Source organism: Anopheles coluzzii, chromosome 2 (genome assembly GCF_943734685.1).
Source record: "Anopheles coluzzii chromosome 2, AcolN3, whole genome shotgun sequence".
NCBI classification, from domain to species: domain Eukaryota; kingdom Metazoa; phylum Arthropoda; class Insecta; order Diptera; family Culicidae; genus Anopheles; species Anopheles coluzzii.
The window spans coordinates 38,306,486-38,329,524 of NC_064670.1; the positions used below are offsets into that span (position 1 = coordinate 38,306,486).

At 43.4% G+C, this 23,039-nt stretch overlaps 2 protein-coding genes across 14 annotated transcripts in view; one reads left to right on the forward strand and one right to left on the reverse strand.

Annotated features, from left to right (window-relative positions):
* LOC120951782 (complexin) overlaps nucleotides 1–23,039 on the reverse strand; it is a 167,251-nt gene that overhangs the window by 126,056 nt on the left and 18,156 nt on the right. The gene's annotated exons all lie outside the window — the stretch shown is intronic.
* On the forward strand, nucleotides 16,003–21,505 carry LOC120951781 (nose resistant to fluoxetine protein 6-like). Of its 2 annotated transcripts, none has more exons than XM_040370686.2 (6): nucleotides 16,003–16,422; nucleotides 17,578–18,207; nucleotides 18,454–18,599; nucleotides 18,691–18,934; nucleotides 19,127–19,800; nucleotides 19,881–21,505. In XM_040370686.2, the coding sequence occupies exons 2-6, from the start codon at nucleotides 18,093–18,095 to the stop codon at nucleotides 20,805–20,807; spliced, it is 2,106 nt and encodes a 701-aa protein (XP_040226620.2). In that variant the 5' UTR covers nucleotides 16,003–16,422; nucleotides 17,578–18,092; the 3' UTR covers nucleotides 20,808–21,505. The 2 variants fall into 2 exon arrangements, with proteins under 2 accessions (XP_040226620.2, XP_040226617.2); XM_040370683.2 differs by having other exon boundaries at nucleotides 16,003–16,404.

A 23,039-nucleotide genomic window follows, 5' to 3' on the forward strand; every position in this document is an offset into this window, starting at 1 on the left:
TAATGGGTTTAACACCCAAGCGACATGTCTCTGTCCCTCCGGTGAACGGATGAGTAAAGTAATTTTGGGGCGGCGCATAAAAAAAATCTCGCGAAGCGAGGCACCGGAACAGCAGCTTTAGCTTGCATGTGCGCGTGAATGTGTACGTATATAGGATACAGAATTTATGCAACACAAACCAAACCAAAAAAAAAGCCAGCATAGTCGTCCATAAAGTAGAAGCCAACACATCGGCGTACGCTCACAGCAGATGAGCAGATAAAATGAGATTTGAATAAGTGATTGAAAATGGCAGGCCAAAACACGCGCCACCAAGCAAAGGCCTACACATTACAAAACGCTTCGGATGCATCTCGCTTCCTACCGCAAATGCGGTTAAGCTAAGCCCTAATGCATGCTGCTGATATTCCCCCGTTTTGTTGGAATCGTGAATGGGAAAGCAAACCAGCGGAAAGGGCCATGGGATTTTATGACAGCCACAAACTGTGAGCATATTTTTAATGCATAAAGGTACCCCACCACCAACCAAAGAAGGGAAATGTAGCCTTACGCAATGATCTCTATGGCAACAAATACGTACGCATCCATAAACCGTTCCCTTCGTAACATGAACGGCACGATAAACTCTTCGCAAAGTGAAATATGTTGCAGTGTTTGAACATTACAACCAACAACGAACAGAAATTGAGGCCAGTTTTTCTTAAGAAAGGATGCCGGCAAAACACACTTCTCAACATACACGTACGATTAAAGCCCACATACAAAAGGTTAATATGCGTACCTTTAGAACTTTCTTGCAGCTAGTCGGCAACACTTCCTTCGCTCGCTGCACAGAACGGCCATCAAAAGACCAGCGCTCATAAATAATGGCGAATGTTTTACGGTCACTGCCTGCAAATGAGAGCTCGTTAGCGAAAGGCGCTTCCACAATCGCAGTGGAAGCTGGTGTCGGGGAGAGAGAAAAAAGCTCACAATAATTGCACACGGCCAAACAGCTGCAAAAAGAATGAGCTCGGAGAGATTTCCCTTTTGCGCTACCCCAGAGCTCGATGTTCAATTTCAAACTGAGCACATCCGGTTTGCTTTGAGCTCGGTTGCTGAAGCTGTGTGCTGTCAGTAAACATATGCGAAAAAAAAAACTACATTTCCACACACTCTCTAGGGTGGTATTTTGCACAGACTTTACACTACCAGGACCTCGGATGAACATTTCCCCCACACACCATACCACATGACCGAACAAACACATAGAGCGCGCAAAGCAAAACAATCCTACATTATTGCTCGGATTTTTCATCCCTCCCACACGTACCGTATGCTTCAACAAATAATTACACAAATCAGTCCAACGCTATTGGGATAATGGCAAACGAAAACAATAATCATCAAACTCGTCCTAAATGCTCACCGGCCCGAAAAAGGGTTTTCCCTTCACTATCACCCAGCCAGCCCGGTCGGTTGTCTGTTGGTGTTCCCTCATTAGAAACGGCGGTAAAGGAAGAGGAGCAAAAGCACCACATACACTATTCGATGAGAAAATGCACCACACTTCACAGATGGCAATCGATGCCTATCCCTTTGTGCGGGATTTGTGACTGGGATTGGTGCTAGCTTAGTACGTAACCCGATCGACGACACCCGTGTGTAGGTAGTGTGTCGGAATGTTGCTTCAGTTTCGCTTCAAACCGCTTCACCAAGCGCACCGAACCACCAGCGGCCGTCCCGAACATCGTCAAAACAGTGACAAAAGGCCTAACCGCTTGAACCGCTCATCCTTCTCTCATCCACACGGACTCGAACACACACACCGAGGTGGTGCTTTTCTTCCGGTCCAGTTACTTCTTCGGAAGTCCTTCAAGCGTGTATACCGGGGCGGTAAGGCGAGCAAGAAAATTGGATACTCGTTAATGGGTTCTTCGTGTTTTGTTTAGTGTCTTCTCGAGAGGATGGCTCAAGAGGTTTCCTTTATTTTTTGGACTAAACCTCCCGCTGGCTGGAAAGGTTCATCGTTTCGCTACCAACGGGGTGCCGGGATTAAATTGGGTGACGTATCTGCAGATATGTGTGCAGGAGAATGGGTCATCCACCGGTTTCACCTTCGTGCTCATTTGTTCTCGCAAAGCCGGCACCTATGCGGATGTAGAATGGGGTCCACAAAATGCCTTCCGAAAAACAATCGCCACAGGATAGATCAACGGCCGAGCACGGTTTGAAGGTTAAATTGTTTTCACAAAGTTTTCCCGCTTTGTACATTCGCAAAGCGAGAGCAGAGCCCTGTGCCGTACATAATCTTACCCAACCTCCTGACCGGTGTGCAGCAAGATCTAAAGCTTCCGGACAGATGTGATAATCAGGCCGCTTACGCGCTGTAATCTGTTTACAAAACCCCACATAACCGGCCCACCGAAGCACAGGTAAAGCACAGCCTAGTTTGTGCAATCGTTTGCTTCATGCTCCGATGGACACGTGCGAGTGTGTCGGGAAATAGGTATATTCCCGCTCCGTCAAGGGTGCACACATTCTCATTAAGCAAACAACTTCCGAGGGTTATTCCGAGAAAATCTCCACGTTTATCGAGATGGCGAACAGCAAACAAAATAACACACCGCACTCGCGACAACTAATACGACACTATGAACTGGTCAACCCTTTTGCTCTAGCCTTGCGTGACCTAGTGTCCCTGTAATTTAATTTCAAAAATAATTCACATACACACACCGTGCTGTGAAATCGTGTTGTTGTTTGTAGTATTTAGAGCGGATGTGTCAAACTTATTTGTTCGACGTACCTCTTTTCAACCCGAACAGCTTTTCACAGGTCACACTGTATAACTAGAATGACAACTTAAAAGGTGTTGCATTCGAAATATGGACCAGATTAGTTATATTTTGAATCAGTCAGGATTGATACATAAAATCACAAATGTTTTTTTGTTACAAACCGTTGTTACAAGAACTTGCAAAGTATTAAGTACTTATATATATATATATATATATATATATATATATATATATATATATATATATATATATATATATATATATATATATATATACAGTTTATTTGTTTATTTGTTTATTTGTAAATGTTAAGTGATTGGCCATAATTGGCCTTATCACTGATCTTATAAACTAAACTTATAATAATATAAAGCATCACGGTACAATGTAACATCAGCACAAAATAAATAACACAGAGTATCACAGCAAGAAAAACAGGTTAAATTAGGGAATTCCAGTCAAAAGAGTCATAATGTGCATTAAATCTGATAGCCATCGCAGTCAAAGGTTCATTATCGCTATATGCACGTCTAGTTTGGTCAACTCTTAGTAGCCTAAAGTTTCTTAAAATACGAGCAGGTACGTGGAAATTAACTCTAGCTAAAAGGTCCGGTGAATCTATCTCTCCTAGGATGATTTTTTTCATGAACAATATTTGCGCCGTTTCGCGACGAGTAGCGAGAGATTCGAGTCCAAAAATTAAACACCGGGCATGATAACTAGGTCTCGCTGCTACGTTACGCCAGGGTGTGAACCGTAAGACCAAACGGGTGAATTTTTTCTGCACTGACTCAATCTTGTTCGACCATAACGACGACGATGGGCACCAAACTACTGAGGAGTATTCTAAGATGGATCTGACTAGTGATTTGTAGAGTGCGACAAGACAATGTGGGTCGGAGAATTCTCTCGACTGCCTGCGTATAAATCCTAGCATTCTGTTCGCTCTATCAATAATTTCGTTATGATGCACATGAAAGTCAAGTTTACGGTCAAGAGTAACTCCTAAGTCTTTTACTGCACTGTGTCGTTGTAATTGTGTACCGGAGATGCAGTAGTTAAACACTATTGGACAATTAGAACGGTGAAACGACATGGACAAACATTTATCAACAGAAATTTGTAGGTCGTTGTTCAGACACCAGTCGGAAAAAGAGTCGATCGATGCTTGCAGGACATAACAATCACCAAAACACCTCACAGGAAAAAAAAGTCTAAGATCGTCCGCATACAATAAACATTCAGATTCCCTTACTACAGTAGTAACGTCATTGAAAAATAGAGAAAACAGCAAGGGTCCAAGGTTACTACCCTGTGGCACGCCTGAACAACTCACGAATTCCCTAGATGTCATACAATCAACTTTGACGCGATATCGACGATTGGTGAGGTAAGATTCGAACCACTCCACTAAAGAGGCAGAGAATCCAAGACGAGCAAGCTTCGCCAACAACAAGCGATGATTCACCCGATCAAAGGCAGCCTTAAGGTCGGTATAGATGACATCCATCTGGGCTCCCGAAGCGAATGCAGCATGGCAGTGAGATACAAACTCCACCAAATTGGTGGTCACACTGCGGCGAGGGAAGAACCCGTGTTGGCGTGTTGATATCAGCGAGCGGCAACAGTTCAAGAGCGAGTTCTGGACGACGACTTCAAAAACCTTAGCACCTGCAGGCAAAGTAGTAATGCCACGGTAGTTTTCCACTAAGCTCTTATCCCCCTTTTTATGCACAGGAAACATGTAGGACGATTTCCATGCTGCTGGAAACATACGCTGATTGAGCGAGAGTGTGAAGATACGAGCCAGAGGTCCGGCCAAAACTCCGCTGCATTTGGCCAGAACTGCGGTTGGAATACCATCAGGTCCAGGGTTGTAGGATGGTTTGACCTGCTTGAGCGCCTTTAGCACAGAATCTCTGGAGATGTTTATGTCACGCACATTAACATCGACAGCGTCGGAGGGCACGTTGTTGAGAGCAGCATCCAATGAGAAGCCAGGAGCTTCAGTGGCAAACGAACTCATGAAACGATCAGCAAATAAATTGCAGGTTTCCTCTTTGGTACACGAAGTTGTTCCATTAAAGGAAACTATAGCTGGCAGGGAGCTGTTTTTCCGTTTTGTGTCGACATACCTCCAAAATTTTTTCGGTTTTCTTCTTAAGCTGAACTGTATACGGATCAAAAAACGAGAGTGAAGTTGTCTATTATAGCTTCGGTATACATTGTGTGCAGCGATGAACCGCAATCTCGATTGTTGTGTTCCACTGTTTTGATAAAACCGATAGCAGGAAGATTTGTTTCGTTTTAAGCGGCGTAATTGAGCATTACCCCACGGTGGACCCTGTCGTGGACGTTTTATAGGGCAACAGGCAGATAAATGTTCCGCAAATTTCCGATTGAACATATCGAGTGCATGGTTTACGTCCGGGTTTCCATCAAGGAATGACCAGTCAGAAGATTGCAGTAGATCATTTAGAATCGAAAAGTTAGTGTTGTAAGTGTTGTTAGTGTAGTGTAATCAGTTTAGAATCGAGTACTCGCAAATGTGAGGCGACAGCTATGAGAACCCCACCACCTTTGGTTTTCCTACTATTTCTGTCATTGCGGTCCTTTCTGAAGACGTTATAATGGTCCGGAAACAACTGTGCCGAGTTAATAGAGGAGTCCAACCATGTTTCAGTCAGGATAATGACGTCGTAATGAGTAGTAGAAACATAATCGAATACCTCATGACATTTAGTTTTTAGTCCTCTTACATTTTGATATAAAAATAACAAATCGTCAGTATTATTTAAGGAGGCAACCCCTGCAGGAATGACATGACCGTCGTGCGTTTGTGTGAGTGTAGGATCTGTACTGTAGCAATAGTGCTGCTGATGTTGCGTAGTGTTGGGTTCACGTTCGTTAAGTGGCCTGCACGAGATGCCGTTACTACAGACTGCTTCAGTGGTGGTAAAGTTGTTTGTTGTTGGAGGAACAATCATCAGGTGAGTGCGTAAATTATCAACAAAAGTTGTTTCGGCGTTATTTGGCTCATATGCGGTGTTCAGCTGATTAGCGTGCGTGCGAGTGTGCGTGATGTGTGTGAATTGTTTATCGGTGTTGATAATTAGTGGGTTTGCGGTGTGGGTGAAGTGCGTGGAGTGTGTGCTGAAAGTATTGTGTGATCCAACAGCTGTGGTGATCGAATATCCTGCGCTGTAGATAGGGTTGTAGGTGTTGAAAGTCTCATTGGCGGTAGACGAAAATTTGCACCTGGTTGTTGAGCTCGGTAGTCGACAAATTCACGCACCGATAGACCAAGCGGCCAAGTATCGGGGGAAAGAGCCCTTTCACGTTGAGTAAGAGGCACTAACACCTTAAAGGATAGAAATGAGAGTGTTGCTGTGTTTGTGCCTTCTCGTATAAGGCAATATGCAGTGACATCCTCAATGGACAAAGCATGTTTGACCATTTGCACAATTTGGTCACTGGATGTATCTGGAGCGAGCCGGGAAATATACAATGCGCACTTTTGCACCGTAGACTGAGCGGGGACTATTTTGATCGGAAATGTAGTTGTATCTTTGTTTGTGCCTGTGATCATGGGTGCTCGATTTTTGCGATACATATCATCGATCGGCTTATTATGTTGGTTCTGGTTGTTATTGATTTGGGTGTTGATGGGTCTGGCGCCAAATGTAAACAACGTACGGTTGTCAGTAGCGACTTCCGAGAACAAACGTTTTGACTGATTTATGCGACGAATTTTAGCAGGCGGGTGGCTACTTCGTGGAGTTTTTAGATCGAGCTGGCTCATCCGTGCAAACCCAGTTTTAATTTCATTAGTCAATGGCTCCATAACGGTCTTGATGCTTTCGGCGACTGTTGTTATTGCCGCCTGGAAGCCAGATTGCATGGCTGCGTCTTTTACGAACTTGGTGCGCGGATTCATAAATACGTTGTTGCAGCCAATACAGCACCAGTGTAATTGTTTATATTCCGCAATGCGCAGGAACAGATCAGCAGGAACCGACGTGCAGCGCTGGTGAAATGGAGAGTCGCACAGGCAGCAGCTGATAGATGCCTCCACAATTTCCATAGTGCAGGCGTTGCAAATACGGGCCATTCTACGGGAGCGGTGCAGGTTTTCGTTGCAGCAATAAGAGCGATGGCGGTTAGGACGCGCGAACTCAAATGCGATCCGAAAAACGAAATTTACGCGAATTTTATTGTCAGCAGAGATAAAAGCACTATTGAACGGTAATGGAACGGTGTTCTAAAATACTGTGATTATACAGAAACCGGAAAATAGTGTGATAAACAGCGCGATTTTCAAGAAAATATACGGAGCGAAACGCGAATGCGACTTTTACGTTAAACGTCAAACGTCTTTTTGACATATATTACCACAAATGTATATATATATATATATATATATATATATATATATATATATATATATATATATATATATATATATATATATATATATATATATATATATATATATATACATTTGTGGTAATATATGTCAAAAAGACGTTTGACGTTTAACGTAAAAGTCGCATTCGCGTTTCGCTCCGTATATTTTCTTGAAAATCGCGCTGTTTATCACACTATTTTCCGGTTTCTGTATAATCACAGTATTTTAGAACACCGTTCCATTACCGTTCAATAGTGCTTTTATCTCTGCTGACAATAAAATTCGCGTAAATTTCGTTTTTCGGATCGCATTTGAGTTCGCGCGTCCTAACCGCCATCGCTCTTATTGCTGCAACGAAAACCTGCACCGCTCCCGTAGAATGGCCCGTATTTGCAACGCCTGCACTATGGAAATTGTGGAGGCATCTATCAGCTGCTGCCTGTGCGACTCTCCATTTCACCAGCGCTGCACGTCGGTTCCTGCTGATCTGTTCCTGCGCATTGCGGAATATAAACAATTACACTGGTGCTGTATTGGCTGCAACAACGTATTTATGAATCCGCGCACCAAGTTCGTAAAAGACGCAGCCATGCAATCTGGCTTCCAGGCGGCAATAACAACAGTCGCCGAAAGCATCAAGACCGTTATGGAGCCATTGACTAATGAAATTAAAACTGGGTTTGCACGGATGAGCCAGCTCGATCTAAAAACTCCACGAAGTAGCCACCCGCCTGCTAAAATTCGTCGCATAAATCAGTCAAAACGTTTGTTCTCGGAAGTCGCTACTGACAACCGTACGTTGTTTACATTTGGCGCCAGACCCATCAACACCCAAATCAATAACAACCAGAACCAACATAATAAGCCGATCGATGATATGTATCGCAAAAATCGAGCACCCATGATCACAGGCACAAACAAAGATACAACTACATTTCCGATCAAAATAGTCCCCGCTCAGTCTACGGTGCAAAAGTGCGCATTGTATATTTCCCGGCTCGCTCCAGATACATCCAGTGACCAAATTGTGCAAATGGTCAAACATGCTTTGTCCATTGAGGATGTCACTGCATATTGCCTTATACGAGAAGGCACAAACACAGCAACACTCTCATTTCTATCCTTTAAGGTGTTAGTGCCTCTTACTCAACGTGAAAGGGCTCTTTCCCCCGATACTTGGCCGCTTGGTCTATCGGTGCGTGAATTTGTCGACTACCGAGCTCAACAACCAGGTGCAAATTTTCGTCTACCGCCAATGAGACTTTCAACACCTACAACCCTATCTACAGCGCAGGATATTCGATCACCACAGCTGTTGGATCACACAATACTTTCAGCACACACTCCACGCACTTCACCCACACCGCAAACCCACTAATTATCAACACCGATAAACAATTCACACACATCACGCACACTCGCACGCACGCTAATCAGCTGAACACCGCATATGAGCCAAATAACGCCGAAACAACTTTTGTTGATAATTTACGCACTCACCTGATGATTGTTCCTCCAACAACAAACAACTTTACCACCACTGAAGCAGTCTGTAGTAACGGCATCTCGTGCAGGCCACTTAACGAACGTGAACCCAACACTACGCAACATCAGCAGCACTATTGCTACAGTACAGATCCTACACTCACACAAACGCACGACGGTCATGTCATTCCTGCAGGGGTTGCCTCCTTAAATAATACTGACGATTTGTTATTTTTATATCAAAATGTAAGAGGACTAAAAACTAAATGTCATGAGGTATTCGATTATGTTTCTACTACTCATTACGACGTCATTATCCTGACTGAAACATGGTTGGACTCCTCTATTAACTCGGCACAGTTGTTTCCGGACCATTATAACGTCTTCAGAAAGGACCGCAATGACAGAAATAGTAGGAAAACCAAAGGTGGTGGGGTTCTCATAGCTGTCGCCTCACATTTGCGAGTACTCGATTCTAAACTGATTACACTACACTAACAACACTTACAACACTAACTTTTCGATTCTAAATGATCTACTGCAATCTTCTGACTGGTCATTCCTTGATGGAAACCCGGACGTAAACCATGCACTCGATATGTTCAATCGGAAATTTGCGGAACATTTATCTGCCTGTTGCCCTATAAAACGTCCACGACAGGGTCCACCGTGGGGTAATGCTCAATTACGCCGCTTAAAACGAAACAAATCTTCCTGCTATCGGTTTTATCAAAACAGTGGAACACAACAATCGAGATTGCGGTTCATCGCTGCACACAATGTATACCGAAGCTATAATAGACAACTTCACTCTCGTTTTTTGATCCGTATACAGTTCAGCTTAAGAAGAAAACCGAAAAAATTTTGGAGGTATGTCGACACAAAACGGAAAAACAGCTCCCTGCCAGCTATAGTTTCCTTTAATGGAACAACTTCGTGTACCAAAGAGGAAACCTGCAATTTATTTGCTGATCGTTTCATGAGTTCGTTTGCCACTGAAGCTCCTGGCTTCTCATTGGATGCTGCTCTCAACAACGTGCCCTCCGACGCTGTCGATGTTAATGTGCGTGACATAAACATCTCCAGAGATTCTGTGCTAAAGGCGCTCAAGCAGGTCAAACCATCCTACAACCCTGGACCTGATGGTATTCCAACCGCAGTTCTGGCCAAATGCAGCGGAGTTTTGGCCGGACCTCTGGCTCGTATCTTCACACTCTCGCTCAATCAGCGTATGTTTCCAGCAGCATGGAAATCGTCCTACATGTTTCCTGTGCATAAAAAGGGGGATAAGAGCTTAGTGGAAAACTACCGTGGCATTACTACTTTGCCTGCAGGTGCTAAGGTTTTTGAAGTCGTCGTCCAGAACTCGCTCTTGAACTGTTGCCGCTCGCTGATATCAACACGCCAACACGGGTTCTTCCCTCGCCGCAGTGTGACCACCAATTTGGTGGAGTTTGTATCTCACTGCCATGCTGCATTCGCTTCGGGAGCCCAGATGGATGTCATCTATACCGACCTTAAGGCTGCCTTTGATCGGGTGAATCATCGCTTGTTGTTGGCGAAGCTTGCTCGTCTTGGATTCTCTGCCTCTTTAGTGGAGTGGTTCGAATCTTACCTCACCAATCGTCGATATCGCGTCAAAGTTGATTGTATGACATCTAGGGAATTCGTGAGTTGTTCAGGCGTGCCACAGGGTAGTAACCTTGGACCCTTGCTGTTTTCTCTATTTTTCAATGACGTTACTACTGTAGTAAGGGAATCTGAATGTTTATTGTATGCGGACGATCTTAGACTTTTTTTTCCTGTGAGGTGTTTTGGTGATTGTTATGTCCTGCAAGCATCGATCGACTCTTTTTCCGACTGGTGTCTGAACAACGACCTACAAATTTCTGTTGATAAATGTTTGTCCAAACATTACGCGAATGCGACTTTTACGTTAAACGTCAAACGTCTTTTTGACATATATTACCACAAATGTATATATATATATATATATATATATATATATATATATATATATATATATATATATATATATATATATATATATATATATACATTTGTGGTAATATATGTAACACGATCACCAATATGTATCTTGTATGTGTATCTTGTACTCGCAACAAAGTTTTCATACTTCCAACATAACATAATGCAGTACAGACGCGACGCAAACAGAACGGTTTTGCGTTTTGTTTAATAAAACGATTTACACCTCGCCCGAACTATCAACCCATTGCTGCAAACAGGTTCTGGCCCTATACTACAATAATCGAATCGAGGCGGGTATTACCACATCTAACAACCACAAACATCAAACAAAATGTTGTTTGCGGGACGAGATTTCACCAGAAATATTCTTACCCTTGAAAATTGCCAACATCAACGGAAGCCATTATTTCGCAATCGACCGAAGCGAACTTGACCGTTCCACACACTGGCAGCTGATACTAGAGCAATTTGACACCGCAGGGTGCAAACGATCAGTTGCCGTTTTGTAACTTTTTTGCTTATTTTCCTCAAAAAAAAAGACATATTCTGTGTTTAAAATGGCTAAAACGAATGGAACCACATTAGTCACAGCTTATTTTGCTACCTTAATTTAATATGCATTATTAAGCAGCACACTGTGTGCTGGTCGTTTCGGCCCACTTTGAATTTTTAATGAAACACTGCAATGCTTTTATTATTCTATTTTCACGTCGCTCTACCTTCCTGGCTGCACAAATCCAACAGATATAAATATCGTCAGTGTCATAAATGAGCCGAAGATAAAATATATGCCGCATACGCTTATTGATAATTTATTTAAAGTATCAAAACGTTGCATCGAAGACACTTGCTAATGAACAGCAGGAAATCCTTTGCGCGGTTTACGTTACCTCTGACGTCAAGCGAACGATAAACGTGTGGCTATTAAATAGTTTCAATTTATTACCAGCAAAGCTGAGGGGGCTGAGAAACGCACTAATGAAACAAGTAAAGTCATAGATGGCTTCCATTCTCACACTTTCCCAGGCCTTAAAGCTCACGAAGATTACCGACCGGGCACCTGGAATTGGTTCACAACCATGTGTTGATTTTGGTTGGCCCCCACAGTCTAAACACTTTTAGCACCGCTTATTAATCAAATTGAACGCACAACAAGCGACGTTCGTTTATGTGTGTAAATTTCGAAATGGTTCGGAACGCACCGGCGCTGAATACAACTAAATTGGCGGAAATTTCATTTCCCTTTTGATGGTCAGTGTTGCCCGCTGCTGTTCATTGCCCTTTTCCGAACCAACCGACGAAAACTTGCACACCAGTCTAGCTCGAATTCCACCGGTCCGATGCGCCGCTTGCTGCTGGAAAGCGTTCGGATGGAAAATGAGTGAATTATGCTAAGATAACTAAGATGCTGAGATATGCATATACATAACCGAGCGCTGCGTGATCAGATTTCCTATCTCCTACACACGTTTTAAGGCATTTAGCATTGATGCATTATGAAAAGATTCTATGACAATGTTTAAAAAATATATATTTACCATTTAATTATATTAGTTTAATAAAAGATTGCAAATGTTTGGATTTAAATTGACTAAACTTGCATTTCAAAGGGTTGCAATAGGTTTCAAGCATAACAATGATACTTTTTACACAAACGAGCTGATTATGTTTTATTACGAAGATAAATGTTGAGTAAGAACGTTCAAAAATATGTTAGATTGCAACACCTTCTGAGTGTATCTTTCGTGCTTCTAAGCAAACCTTTTCTCGTGTGTGGGGACATAAACAACACCAACCAAAGAAAGCTCAATTTGTCAAACGGGCACGTGTTTAATTTTGCTTCAATGCCAACGGCAAACAGCTCCCGCTGTGCATTAGCACTACCTATTAACATACATTTAGATCGATAAACTCTCGGCCGACCGATTGATTGTTGAGATTGAGTTTGACGACCTAATCCAATCGTTTCGTCTTTTCGCAGCCTCTTGCAATGTGTCTCTAAGCACGGACGCTTTGGGTGATTTTTATGATCGCCACGAGTCGCTCTCGCCTGCAACGTGTAGCGTCGCACATGCTTGCGGCAGTACACGCGGTTCAACCTTTCGTACAACGGCTATGAATACGTTCATAGCTATGGATGAACAACAACAAACCGGATGCAAAAGCAACAAGCTCTCTAAAAAAGGGTCACCCAAAACAACCGTATAATTATGGCGCATACGGAGCAGTTTTCAACACAGCCGCTGTGCTAGCAATGAAAACAAATAACGAAAGGTTTTAAAAGCCTTTAATCAATCTCCAGGACAATCATCACATACACTGGAATCAGAAGGGCACACAAGCTCAGTTCCGACTTTTCCAATGTAGGTCAATAAACTCAATGTTTCACGGTGCGGAAGTATACGCGATCGCTTAGTCTTCAAAATGGTCAAGGTTGAAAAACAAACCTATTTTTCTTTAGTCATCCGGAAGTGCTAGCCATTCTAGACAAACATATTTTGCTCTAGAACGTGTATCGTTTAAACTTCAGCCCTAAGACATTCAACACATATTCATATTTATCTGAAATATTACATGAGTTAGATGTATTCCGCTACAGGTCAAAAACAGACGCAGACGAACAGAATAATAGATTCATCTGTAAAGCATAAATTAAAAACGGCCACTCACAGTGCCCTCCCCTATAACACTGACTCACTGTTGTTAATTGGAATAAATGGTACCATATAAATCAAAATACATCGTCACGCGAGTGTCTGAAGCGCTGACACAGTTATAATGATGGCGAATAATTTCTCTACGGTAGTCTCTTCCCCATCGTTCGCTCATTTGAATGGAAGATCCGCTAACGTGCAGACGAAAACACCCACCGCATCTGATCAAGCCAATCGGTTGGGAGTGTGAACGTGAGTGTGTTTTGCTCTCGAACGTAGATCCGTTTCGTCTACCATCTAGTAAATTATTGTCCCTCATCAAAAAATCAAATCCATCTCGCACCTTGCGCTGCGTTTGCCTCTTTTGCTCTTGCGGTCCTCGCCACTCGTCTGTTCACCCGTCGAGGGTTTCACTTAATTGCCTATTTGATGAGGCCGAGACAAAACAAATTTTGTCCACTCTTGTTCGTGCTTAACCCCTCATATCCCTTCTTGAACACAACCGTCATATATTTTATTCCACTTAAATAGCGTCCCATGTCTCAAGAGTTACCAGCGCGCGCGCGCGACACGCCAATGCGCGGACTGAACTTGTTCGAACGCCCAACTGACACGCGCAGCCCTATGCTGTTTGATAAACGCTCTTCTACATTCACGTGATTTTGTTTACACCGTCTTCGCAAGCATGCAATTTAAACCGGCTACGCTACCTACCTAGGCTTTTAACACTTTTGACTTACAGAAAACGAAAGCAAATGGACAATGTGGTTTCCCACCAAAATTGGCTCAGTTGCTGTAATTTTTCTCGTGCAGACCGAAAAACTCAAAACACATGCGCGCCGGCACGGGTCGACAAGTTCGAGATGAGCAAACGCAGCCTTCATGCTCCCCCCTTGCATTGACGTCACCCGGGTCAACAGTCGATGTAATACGTGTTTCCCGCTACGAACAAACATACTTTCCGCCCGCTCCGCAAGGCCGTCATCCATAAACAGGGTGCCCCAAAAGAAGAAACTACCACTGTGTGCTCCCGTTCATTACGGCAAGTTTAATTTGGCTAATAAATGAGCACGAATAACGCTGCTGATAGCAAACTTCCTTAAGTTCGATCAATTGCTTCCTATTTCGAGTGGCTGCGATACTTCCACGTTGAAACGCCATCAACAATACACTTTTCTTCAGCATCGAATGCTCACAAAGAAAAATAAAACAATTAAAATAGACTACACTTGCTGCTGATAGAACATGTGCCCCAGCAGAGACAAGGTGAGCAACAGTGGCGGCATCGCTTGTAAGTTCATTCAAACAAGAGCTCAATAGATGGAAATTGCTTTAATCAATTTTAACCATGACTGGACAAAACGAACGGAGAATGCACGCACGCCGAAACATAACCATGATCATGCAGTTTCAGGATGTTGTTGTTGTCTCTCTTTGATTACCTGTTCTGTTTCCTGTCAGCCCAATAAACAAAGATCAAACGAGTATTGTAGACGGTTTATTCGCTGAATGGTTTTGCAGAATGTACCAAATTTGTCGATTCAATCAGCGGTCATACATTTGCTCTGAATCAAAAGCGCGCACGGGCAATGAATCGTGCTACTCCCACTTCACTACCGATTATTGCAAACTCATCGAAAGGAGGCTGGCTTCGTTTCATCTAAATGGCTTCATTTTATTTACTGCGGCTTAATGAATTTGATAAGCATAAATATCCATTTGACAATTAAATCTTTGCAAAGATCATCGACTTTTATGAGGTGAGAGGAAATATTGTTTAGCTGTCGTTGATGCCGAATGCATCATGGACACACACCTGAGTCCTTCAACTTCCCATAGCCAGCAGACCAAAATGGCATTCGAACATCACTGCGGTAATCGGTTTTATCTACATGTTTTTTCTATCCGTTCAACCTAACACGTTCTTGCTTTTTCACAAAGGAAGGTTACCCCGTTTAGATTTTGCAGGTGAATAAATCATAAAAAAGTGATCATGCCGATCACAAGGGGACTGTGTTTTTGCTTACCTTACTACTATACCTTATTTTATCTTGTCCGACCCTACTCTCTTCGTACGATCGCGATACAAAGCCTCGCAAAACCGCAATTTGCCGCGAATGAAAACACATTTTCGCAAACCAGTGCATTAATCGATAGTAAAGAAACGATAGTTCATTAAAGCATCATTAAATCTTTACTTCCTATACCGTTTCGACCATCGACAGTAGCCCATTATCTGAGCCCACCCAGTGGCCGATGCTCATGGTGGTGTATTTAGCAAACCACCTTAAAGGTACACATGGGTGAATAACGAATTGACCACTGCACACTTTTAACAACTACAATCAAAGAATCATCTCCCTATTTGGCAGAGAAAGGTTAAATAAACGTCAAAAAAGGTACCTCATTACATCACTGGATCGATCGACAGCCAGCATTCATTTTATTAGAAGCCGTTTTGCCTTGGCTCATAAGTACAGGGGTGTGTTAGGTTTCTGTTTAAACAACAACATAACAACATACTGTACCATTGGCACATAAAGAGGCTTACGCGGTAAGCTTAAGGAACACACTTACCCCGCTGTCAATGATGCAAGTGATTGTACAGCGATCGTCCTCGATCCTCACCCTTGACGCGGTAATTGGGATTAGTGCTTTCTTCAATAGATGTATGACTTACTCATGGGTTCAGTAAAGTAACGCAAATAAAAAAAAATATCACCTTCCTTTTTACGCAGTCTCAACGGCGTGATGCGAGGAACATGAGATCGCATGGATGGACACGCACTAGCGAAAGACAAGGAAAGAACGATTCGCCGGTAACAATCGTCATGTACTGATCACCGGACTCTGCGCCATGCTTCATCGACACAACGCCCCATGAGCGACGCGCCACGCTAGACAGCACCCGAAACTGAGACGAAAGACTTCAACGGCCGAATCGGCGACGAACGCGCTGCGAGCGCGGCACGGCAACGGTGGTGTCGGTGGCGAAAACCCATTTTGCGTACCGTTCTGAGACTGATCAATGCAGTCGTCTCTGGTCGTTGATCGAGTGAACATCTACATACTTCCAGCTAGCGGCGTGAGTGAATTTTCACCGGTACTTAGGATAATGTTTGCATCCGTGTGTTCGGTGGAAATAATTGTAACGTGAAAACGGTGCGATCGTGCTTGAGTTTTCTACTTTTGACTTCATTTCGGACGTTACAACTCTTTAAGTGCGAAGATTTTACCCCTCCCTGTACACCGCTACTACCATCATGGCAGAGCAAACCACAGTGCGAGAGCAGTGCAAATATTGATCATTATCGTGTTAATGCGAAATACAATGTGTAATGCTTGTTTAATGTTCAGTGCCACCGGTGTTTCTGCTGTTGCTGGATAAATAAAAGAGCACGAGCCATTAACTTTCCTAAACAGTCATTCTCCGTTTACACATTAAACAAACTATGGTTCATCAACAAATTGCCGAAGCACAGATACAGCTCAACATTACACACACCGCCAATAAAGTGCAGTGTTGATAAAGTGCGGTGCAATAAACAAACATTAAGGAAGATGCATCTGTGATCGATCATGTGAACCAATATGTAGTTAATCTGCCCTACAACGTCTAGTTTCGTGCAAAACTAAACTATTGCGTCTAGTTTCGTGCGAAGCTAACCTTCTGCTACATGTCCTTACAAACACACGAATCTCAAACAATCTTACGAGGACTAGTTCGCGTTATGATTGAAGCTGATGCATTTTCCATCTATTTGACACGCTTTACAGTTCGCGCGCCCCTGAAATCGTGAATCGACAACTCAATGCGAATCTTGACGCCAACTTTTTTCACCGGCAGATGCACATTGGTTTTAGATGAATGAAAAGGTTATTTTTTGCTACCTTCAAAAGGAAAAGCTATGTTATTTATGTTAAACTACTTTAGAAAATAGATTCACGTTCATCAATTTGAACATGAAATGAACACTGGAAAGTACAGTTTCAAAACAAGTATTCACCATATTGAGGCCAGTGCGTTTATTTTCTACTAATGACTGACTCACTTCCAGTCCTCATACACAGAAAACGCTTCGGTTATTCGTTGCTTCGCCTTATCACAAACTCCAATGTGCGCGCGCAAGCACGCGCCCCAAAACGGTTTTATAATTTGCGTCACTCTCTCCTCGAGTTGTGAGTTGTATGTTTTGTGTGTACATGAAGGCTAATAATCTTTTTTTTTTTATCTTCTACCAATGTTTCGTCAATCTAGTAACGGCCTAGCTTTTACCCGATCGTTTGCGTACCGGCTCGTCGGTAGAGTGTGTTTGGCCACGGCCAATAGTGCGAACGATATCCGGCAATGAATATGATGGCTGTCAGTGCTTGTAAAACACCGTAGCTGTAAAAATATGGCGAGCTTATGATAATTGCGCACGACAACCGCTTGCCAAATCGTGGAAGAAAGAAAAAAAAACAGCTACATGAAGTAGAAACGCTTGTTGTGTATAGCCGTGAAGTGAGTGTAGTGCGGTGTGGTTGGTTTTAATTCCCCCGTATGCTGAGTTACATCCAAATCATAAGTTAAATGCTTGATTCATATGAACAAGAGCCAATGTGTTGCAGCAATTCTGCAAGTATTTATGCTTTGCTGAAAGAAAAGATTACATATCAGAGTGACGGGCAACTTATTTAACGAGTTAAAGTGTGTGTTAAAGTGTTCTAATAGCAGCAGGTTTAGGTGGTTTTCATCAACTTGTGGAAAGCTGTACCATCTAAAATTGCACCATGTTCGCGAGCAATAAAATGGCTCACGGAGTGATTTTATTTGCACTTTACGGTTCGTTGCTGTTGACTACTAGCATGGTCGCAGCAGGGAACTCGTTCGCTGAAACATTCCAAAGTAAGTTTCATACACATCATGAGATACTAAGTGTTAATGAGTATGGATGTGCTTGTGTGAAAAACAAAGTATATGCGTGTGTGTACATGTATGTGTTTGTGTATGCCCGAGTGTGTTTGTGTATGCCCGAGTGTGTGTGTGTGTGTGTACAAGAAGATTTGCTCTTCTACATTATACGTTTTGCAGATAAAACATAGCAAACTGCCAAAGAATAAGCTCATTTCTCCTCATTCTATGCTGTTACAGTGGATGAGTACCTCAAGTTTCCCCCAGTGTTCGTGTACGACGATTTCGAAGATTGCCGCCGGTGGTATCGGGACGAGTACGTTTATTGCATCGTAAAAGCACCACTAGCACCGGACGACTCGTCTGCGCTGTGGAGAAATCTTAGCGTAAGTAGAGAAACGTCCTAAAATCTTACGAGCTGCATACCAAACCAGACCAGCTAACGAAAATTTGCCGACGGGTTGTGGGGTTTGTCAGTATTTTTCTAGCGATTATCATCACTACGACCATTCGGTGCTGGAGCGCGGAGTGTGTGTGCCAAAATGTCGTAATGCCATCACGCAAAATGCGACCGATAAAGGTTCGATCGATCGACTGTCGCGGGAAGAAATGATACACCGCTGCATAAGTGCTGAGATAACTCCGCATTACAATCTGATCGTATCGTCACGGTTACGCATTGAGCACTGCTACTCTCGGGACACTGAGAACATCCCATATGGTATGAATTGTTTCAGACGGTTTATTACTGTGATGTGTATCAGCAATTAAGATAACTAAAATTAGTGGATTAGTACCAAATTTGTCCTACACTCAATTTATCATGGGACACATCGCAGAATGATGAACCAATTTACCATCATATTCATCGCTCCTCCTACATTTATCCATCACACATTTTTATTTATCACAGATTGGCTGGATGTGTTGTTTTTCATACTGGCGGCTGCAATTATCGCACTCGTGGTAGCCTCCACAGTGTACGATATGCACCAGCAGGCTAAACAAAAGTTTCCCGAAGATTACTTCACGCGCAGCTCCAAACAGGCCCATCAACGACTGCTCACAGCATTCTCCTTTCCGCGCAACATCCGTCGGTTGAAAGAACCGATGCACACGCAAACCCGCATGGATCTGGCATGTTTTGAAGCGTTCCGGTTCGCCCAGATGTTCCGTGTCATCTTTCTACACGTGTCCATCGCCCACCTGAAGATACCGCAGCGCAATCCCGAATACCTTGAGCAGTTGCAGCACGGTGCCTCGCTACAAACGTTCATTGCTGAGTTTCAGAACTACGTACAAACGTTCTTCACCATCGGCGGTATGCTGATGGCGATCAACTTCCTCGATCATGTGCGCAAAAATCCAACCTTTCGGCTGTCTTACTTTGGAGAGCGGCTGCTGAACCGTCTCTGCCGGCTAGTGCCCACGTACGCGTTCATGATTTTGCTAGAGGCATCAGTTATGAGGCACCTCATCGATGGTCCCTTTGGGCAGCAGTTTATTGGAGAATCGGCCAACAACTGCCAGGATAGATGGTGGATGAATCTGTTGTTCGTGAATAACTACATCGGCTGGGACAATCCGGTAGGTGTGCTAGTGAAGCAACGTTTGTGATGGGCAGTAGAGATTGAACTTTTGTATGTTTTTTTTCTCTCTCTCTCTAGTGCTTTATACCATCCTGGTATCTGGCAACAGATCTACAGTTGTACATCTTTGGTTTGGCGATTATGATGATTTTCTGGAAGTGGCCCTCTACCAGGCGGTACATCTTTGGAGCTGTATTTCTCTACAGCGTCGTCGTCCCTGCTGTGACCTACATGATGAACGACATTACACCCGTCATGACGGTGGATATGAAGGATACCGAGCAGTACATCCGCGGACAGCAATTCCAGAGCATACTTTACTTCCCGTTCCATCAAAACACCGGTATCTACTTCTTCGGTATTCTGGCCGGCATTGTGTACCATCACTATCGGGACCAGCGCAACGAGCTGTTCAAGGTGGCGGCATTCCGCCAGCTGGCTCAATTTGCCGGACTTCTTTACGTATTTTGCATGGCTACCGTATCGTGGGTCGTTTCCAACCTAACCTGGCTGCCCGCCATCTGTCTGGCAGCGTACGCAAGTGCATTCAAGCTGAGCTGGGGTCTGTTTAATACGATCATCTTGCTAGCATTGACGCTGCTTCACCGACACAATTGGATCAAAATGGCACTTAGCCATCCGATCTTTCGCGTGCTCGGCAAGCTAGGTTACAGCGTCTATCTGATCCACTTCACTGTGATTGTGCAGGTGTACGGTAGAGAAAAGGCACCCATCTACAGCAACGAGCTGATCGTTACCGGGTATACCGTTGAGGTGCTCTTCTTCAGCTACATTCTGGGGGCGTTTTTGTGCGTTTTGGTAGAGCTACCAACTGGTGCAGCGCTGAAGGAGCTGATCGAGCCACGAACTCAGAAAGCGCCCATTAATCAAGTGCATACCGCTTCCGAACCAATCGGTTCTAATCAGATGCCGCCGTCAGCCGTGACCAATGGCACACCGGCCTCGGATGCAGCAGTTATGACGAGTGCGGAACAAAATCGATAAATCCTGGAATCTGGTGATACTGTGATAACATATAATAATTGTGGGTTAAGCTTTAGTATCAGTCTGCAATGAATATCTCTATTGAGTGGAGCTTGTAAACTATGCCTTTAACCAATCTAAATTATATTCGCTTCAAAGCACATGCAACCAAAAACTATACCACACATTTTTATATTATTTCATCAATCATTTCCTGGAAACGTCGAATGGACCAGATATACAAAAACTACACCAAAGCGCACACTTACACCAACAACAACCAACCAATTAGCACAGATTTGGTACTCCCACAGTGCTCCTCCCAGCAGTAATATTCTTCAGATTTATCCATTACCATACGTTTGAGACTGACCGACATCCGCTACCGGCCGCTTTCCGGTATAGGACGGCCCTCGTAAACCAAGCCCTCTGTACAAAAGCGAACAAACCTTACAGATAAGCCACGACGTCGCGGGTCGTTAAACAAAAGTATTCGTTAGCTTTAGTTCTGGTTTTATGACTTTTACTGTGCGTGTTATGTGCATATTTTCGTGTGCGTTTATTATTGCCGCTTCATGTTTTCTTCTTGAATCACATATGCAACGACATCGCTACTTTTGAAGGTTTTATACACTACCGGCTTAGATAAACGCATATTCGCACGCATTATTGTGGAATAAATGCATTAATGTGGAATAAACAACACGTTTCAAAACATATCGGATAAAAGTTGGTATTTACGTGAATTGATGACACAATACTCGCTGGATTCAGATGAAGACCGCCCGACAAACATCTAAATTGTTTTCATACTTTTCTCCTCCGAAACGGAAACTTCAGACTAACACCATAAATCTAAACAGCGCCATCAATGTCTCCAGCGTCGATGAACCGCATAGACGTACAATTGAGCATTTGTAAACGATTTGCCACCAGCATTCCTTCCATAAATTCAACAATCGCACCAACCAAACAAGCCAATCAATCATACATATCCAACCCGGCGGGTGCGCACAGCGTGGTTCATTGATGTGTTAAATTTTATTGCTATTTTCACCCACGCTTAACGCGTGCGCATGTCAAACAGCACTTACTGAACAATCTGCGCAGACCTTCACGGACATGCTTCAGTAGCAACGCACTCTCCGCTTCGAATGCAATGACGCCAGCGTTTTGCGAACACGTGTAAACATTTATTTAACATTTTTACGTCGCTACACTCTACTGTTCACGACAATGTTCCGACGGTTCGAACCAGGCGCACCGCAAATCACAGCTAAGCCGGTCAAACAAATCGAGGCCACTCTTGGCTATTAATTTCGCATGTGTTCATATTTGTCGCGTGCAGGATGTACACCGTGCACGCTTGCAGATATTATTAAGCAATGGTCTGGTCGAGTTGCTTGTCAGCCGACAAAGGCTTTAAATAGATTATATAGAGCTGAAAAACATCCGATTCAATGGCGACAAGAACTGAGGATAAGTTAGATCAAATATTTACTGAAGATGTTGTGACTGTTGTGACGGACTGAAGATATTTTGATTGTATTATTTTGATATGAAGAACCAGTACGGAAACGATAGTCTCGTCATGGGCAGAAGATGTAAATAAAACATTCATGAAAATAGAGTTATTCACCAATTGTTCAGTGATTTGAAAACATAAAAATGATTAATGCCGCGAGCAGTTTAACATCTTGTTCACTGTGCCAGGCCAATGAGCAGGCAGCATTAAATCTTGCTCAATCAGCTCACAGCATAAGTGTTGTAAGGTCACGCAGACAAACACACCAACACACCTAATGTCTTCATTATCAACGCTTCAAAAGGGGTCAAAAATTGCCCACCTCAAGCACGAAACCACTACAACCCCATTCCCTTCCCATCCCATTGTCCCCGGAAAACATCAAAGACCACAGCACTAACGCTTTAAACTATTATAATTAATCCTGTCCGTCCGCATGTCGCTCGTTCGACACCACAGGCGCGTGGATGGATGGTGTGGCGAACGAGCGAAATAAAATCAGCACACCGTCTCTGCCCGCTGCGGGAGCGTAGGAGCCTGATTGCAAACGGTGTACGTGCCCTAATCTGGCGTCTTTATTGAACGAGACCTGTCATGCCATGCAATTTACAATCGAAAGTGCTCAACGCCAAAAAAGGCAACCGCAGCTAATGTGAAAATAATCACTCATTCCACCCGTGTCCGTCGTTGCAAGCACAGCGCTAGTTCCATTTGAAGGTTAGAATCAC